At 35.3% G+C, this 4,391-nt stretch overlaps 1 protein-coding gene across 1 annotated transcript in view; it reads right to left on the minus strand.

Moving 5' to 3' along the window:
* Window positions 1-207: 207 nt before the first annotated feature.
* GNAT3 (guanine nucleotide binding protein, alpha transducing 3) overlaps window positions 208-4,391 on the minus strand; it is a 63,739-nt gene continuing 59,555 nt past the window's right edge. Inside the window, exons 7-8 of the mRNA XM_011986097.1 lie at window positions 3,713-3,866; window positions 208-434 (exon numbers count right to left, since the gene is read on the minus strand). Of these exons, the coding sequence (XP_011841487.1) occupies window positions 244-434; window positions 3,713-3,866 (345 nt within the window). The 3' untranslated portion in view covers window positions 208-243. The remainder of the gene's footprint in view (window positions 435-3,712; window positions 3,867-4,391) is intronic.

Consider the following 4,391-nt stretch of genomic DNA (forward strand, 5'->3'; position numbering starts at 1 on the left):
TATCAGTTTTTAGATATAAGGACATCGAAGGCCCTCCCATTCCCCATGTTCCAAAGAAATTTAAACTTATCCAGATACAGATGATAATACATAAACCTTTTTGTGGGAAAACTTTTTGCTTTACAATGCTAATTATATGTCTAAATAAGTTACTGTCTATTCAAACTAAACACATCACACAGCACCTCTTCTTTTATATTTTGAAAAGCATACATGAGCAAGAGTGGAAGAGAAAGTGGTTGATTAGAAAAGCCCACAGTCTTTTAGATTCTCTTTGATTATTATATCTGTAACTGCATCAAACACAAACTTGACATTTTGGGTATCAGTAGCACAGGTCATGTGGGAATAAATTTCCTTATCTTCTTTTTTTAAATTCAGGTCTAGAAACTGGTTCTTGATGTAGTTTCCTGCATCTTCAAATGTATTTGGCCCTTGTTAAACAAAATATTTAAAGAGGTAAAGATTAATCATATATTACAAAGAATAGGCTATAAATAATATCAGTAAGTTTTAGGATTTTACTTTGATATACTAAGTATTGCAAAATCATAAAGGCAAGGTTCAATTATCAGGGTGCTGGGAACTATGCTCACCCCATTGGGAGCTCCCGGTGGCTAAAAGGTAAACTTTGCATCAAAAAAGCTCACAATACAGAAGAAATCCCAAAATATTTCTAAAACAAAGTGAGTGATACAAACTTACATATACATCAAATACTGTGTGTGTGTTTGTGGGTATGGGTGTGGGTGTTTTTATACACACTAAAAGAGAAAACGAATGGAAAAGGTAGATGACTAGGGTACAGAAGGAGATGGTATTTGAGCTGGACTTTGAGAGGTACCTACAACAGAGAAAAGTAAGGGAAAGCAAAAAAGTGAAAGTGAGAATTGCACCGCTAGACTTGAGGGTAGGGTCAGGAAACAGATTGAGCTTTGAAGAATCTACTTTGATAGAAATGAAAGATTTTTGTAGAGGAATTGTAGGAAATCAAGTAGAATAGATGTTATTGGCTACATTATAGACTATGTTACTAACAAAACAGGAGTTAGGATGAGATATAAAAGGCTATAGAGGTACTCTTGACTGATGTGTTATATAGCAGTAGTACGATGAAGGCCCTGCTTGAGAAACTTTAGTCCAATAGCAGGATGTACAATGAATCAGTTGAGAAAAGGCAGACATAAAACAAGTAGGCTAAAAAATACAGGACAACTAAAAATGACCTGTTGATGGGCTTTATAACAGAATATGCTTTATGGGGACTTGACACAGGATACAGCAGTAGCATAAAAACTTTCTAAAGAAATAAATCTTTGTTTCCTACTTTATTGTAACTGGAAGCAAAATTCCATGAGGAACAAGCTTTGAAGCCATATAACATGGCTAAAATCCAAAACACTGGCAATACCAAATGCTGGTAAGTGCATGGAGTTATAGGAGTTAATTGCTTGTGGAAATGCAAAATTGTGCAGTCACTTTGAAAGGCAATTTGGCAGTTTCTTACAAAGCTAAACATAGTCTTACCATGCAATCCAGCAATCACACTTTTAGGCATTTACCTAGAAACTTATGTCTACACAGAAGCCTGCACATGGATGTTTATAGCATCTTTTTCCATAATTGCCAAAAATTGGGAGGAACCAAGATGTCCTTCTGTAGCTGAAAGGATAAACTGTGGTTCATTTAAGGAACAGAATATTAATTTAGAAATAAAAAAATTAGATATCAATCCATAAAAAGACATGGAGGAAACTTAAATGCATATTGCTAAGTGAAAAAAGACAGTAAGAAAATGCTACATGTTATATGATTCCAGTTATATTACATTCTGGAAAAGGCAAAAGAATAGAAACAATAAAAAGATTAGTGATTGCCAGGAGTGTGAGGAGGGAGGAGCCATGAATGGGGGAACATAGGGAATTTTTAAGGCAGTGAAGCTGTTCTGTATAATACTGTAATGCTGGATACATGACCTGCATTTGGCAAAACACACAGAACTGTGTGACAAAAAGAGTGAACCCTAATTAAATGATGGACTTGGTCGGGCACGGTGGCTCACACCTGTAATCCTAACACTTTGGGAGGGTGGGTGGATCATCTGAGGTCAGGAGTTCAAGACCAGTCTGGTCAACATGGTGAAATCCCGTCTCTACTAAAAATACAAAAATTAGCCAGGCATGATGGTGGGCGCCTGTAGTCTCAGCTAGTTGGGAGGCTGAGGCAGAAGAATAGCTTGAGCCCAGGAGGCAGATGTAGCAGGGAGCTGAGATCGCGCCACTGTACTCCAACCTGGGCAACAGAGTAAGACTCTGTCTCAAGAAAAAAAAAAAAAAAATGGACTTTAGTTAATAATGTAAAATGTGTTAATATCAATTCATCAATATAATTCATCAATTTTAACAAATGGTACCACACCAAAGCAGTTCTCTAAATAGAGAAACTGTAGGAGGGGATGAGAAGGAAAGTACGTGGGAACTCTTCATGCTTTCTGTTGAAACATTTCATTTCTCTATAAACTAGAAACTGCTCTAAGAAATAAGTCCTATTATATCATATAATATAAAACCTTTAATTATGAGTTTATATTAATTAGTAATATTCAATGTATTTGATTATTTGTAATATGAAAAATATATTTAATCACATGATAAATGTATGATATATTATAAATATTTATAATTATAGAAAAAAGATATAAGCCCTAATTGTAGATTGACCAATATAAGTATTTGTTTTGACAGAATGCCATGCTCCTAGTAACACCTGGGCAGTCTTACATACCTAAGTGGTAAAACTGGATTTGTATTTTGTTTAAATCATAAAAATGGCTAGGTGCAATGGTTCACACCTGTAATCCCAGCACTTTGGTAGGCCAAGGTGGACAGATCACTTGAGGTCAAGAGTTCGAGACCAGCCTTGGCAAACATGGTGAAACCCCATCACTACTGAAAATACGAAAATTAACTGGGCGTGGTGGCGTGCACCAGTGGTCCCAGCTACTCGGGAGGCTGAAGCAAGAGAATCATTTGAACCCAGGAGGCAAAGGCTACAGCCTAAGCGACAGAGCGAGACTCCATCTCAAAAAAATAAATTTTTTAATGTAATTTTATTACCAATGGAACATCCAACTATTTACAAAAAAAGAAAAAAACTCTTTCTGAAGGAGAAACAGCCGTTCTGTGGGATTTCACATTTACAATCGCTGACTAACAGGATTAGCACTAAAATTCCAGGATCCAAGAAAACCAGAAAAAAATGAAGATGTCATTATTCATTCTCAAATTCATTCACGCTATATCTCTAGAAACAACTCAGACATTGAAGGGCCTCTGAGATTTACTATAGCATTACAAGGTTTCAGTAGGAAATACATCAAAAATGTCAATTTGGAATAAGATTTGCATTCCTGTTATAATTTTGAAGACAATTCAGGTTCCAATGTCATTTGATAAATTCTATAGAGTAGCAACCCTGGTCCATCTAACCCCTTCCAGTTTATTTTATTAGGGTTTTACTTTAATGTAGACAATGTAGAGAGGGTTCTTCTTTATTGTAAGGTTTTTTTTTTTTTTCCCAGTTTGGATCATAAAGATGACTCAAAAATGATCATAAGCTTCATCCTCATAAGTGTTAAATGCCAAGATCCAGATAGGAAATATATGTTTATACAAAAATGTATTACTATGAAACTAAAAGAAAAGAATCTTACCGGTATATTCTGGAAAGCAGATACTAAGATGCACCTTGGTTACCTTTTCTTGAAAGATATCTTTTTTGTTGAGGAACAGGACGATGGAGGTTGTTGAAAAATACTTGTGATTACAGATACTGTTGAACAGGTGAAGACTTTCATGCATTCTATTCTGTTAGGTATCAGAAATGAGAATGGGTAGGATTATTATTTGCAAAATGTGAATGTTGAGCATCGTGAACAAGGATGTAGAACTAACATAAATCTTTGGCAAACCTTCAGGAGTTGGGCAATGTGGTAGTACTACTGAAAAGCACAAAGATTACTTTTAACCCTGGCTTTGTTTTTCTTTTAGACTTACCACTTCTTCATCTTCCACGAGGACCATGTCATAGGCACTAAGTGCAGCACAAAATATAATGCATGTAACTCCTTCAAAGCAGTGAATCCACTTCTTTCTCTCAGATCTCTGTCCACCTACATCAAACATCCTTTAAGAAAACATCAAATGAATAATAAATCTTACAAATATCCTCCAAAATGTGCATTGAGGTTAACATTTAGAGGTATAAATGGGTGATCCCATATATTCAAAAGGTATTCCTTTGACTTATTATTGATTAAAAAATAAAATGTATTTGGTCAAATGGCTGCTCAAGGACCACAGAGAAAAAACAGTTTTTTAAAAGTGTCTCCA

Source organism: Mandrillus leucophaeus, unplaced genomic scaffold, assembly GCF_000951045.1.
Source record: "Mandrillus leucophaeus isolate KB7577 unplaced genomic scaffold, Mleu.le_1.0 Scaffold293, whole genome shotgun sequence".
Taxonomy (NCBI): Eukaryota; Metazoa; Chordata; class Mammalia; order Primates; family Cercopithecidae; genus Mandrillus; species Mandrillus leucophaeus.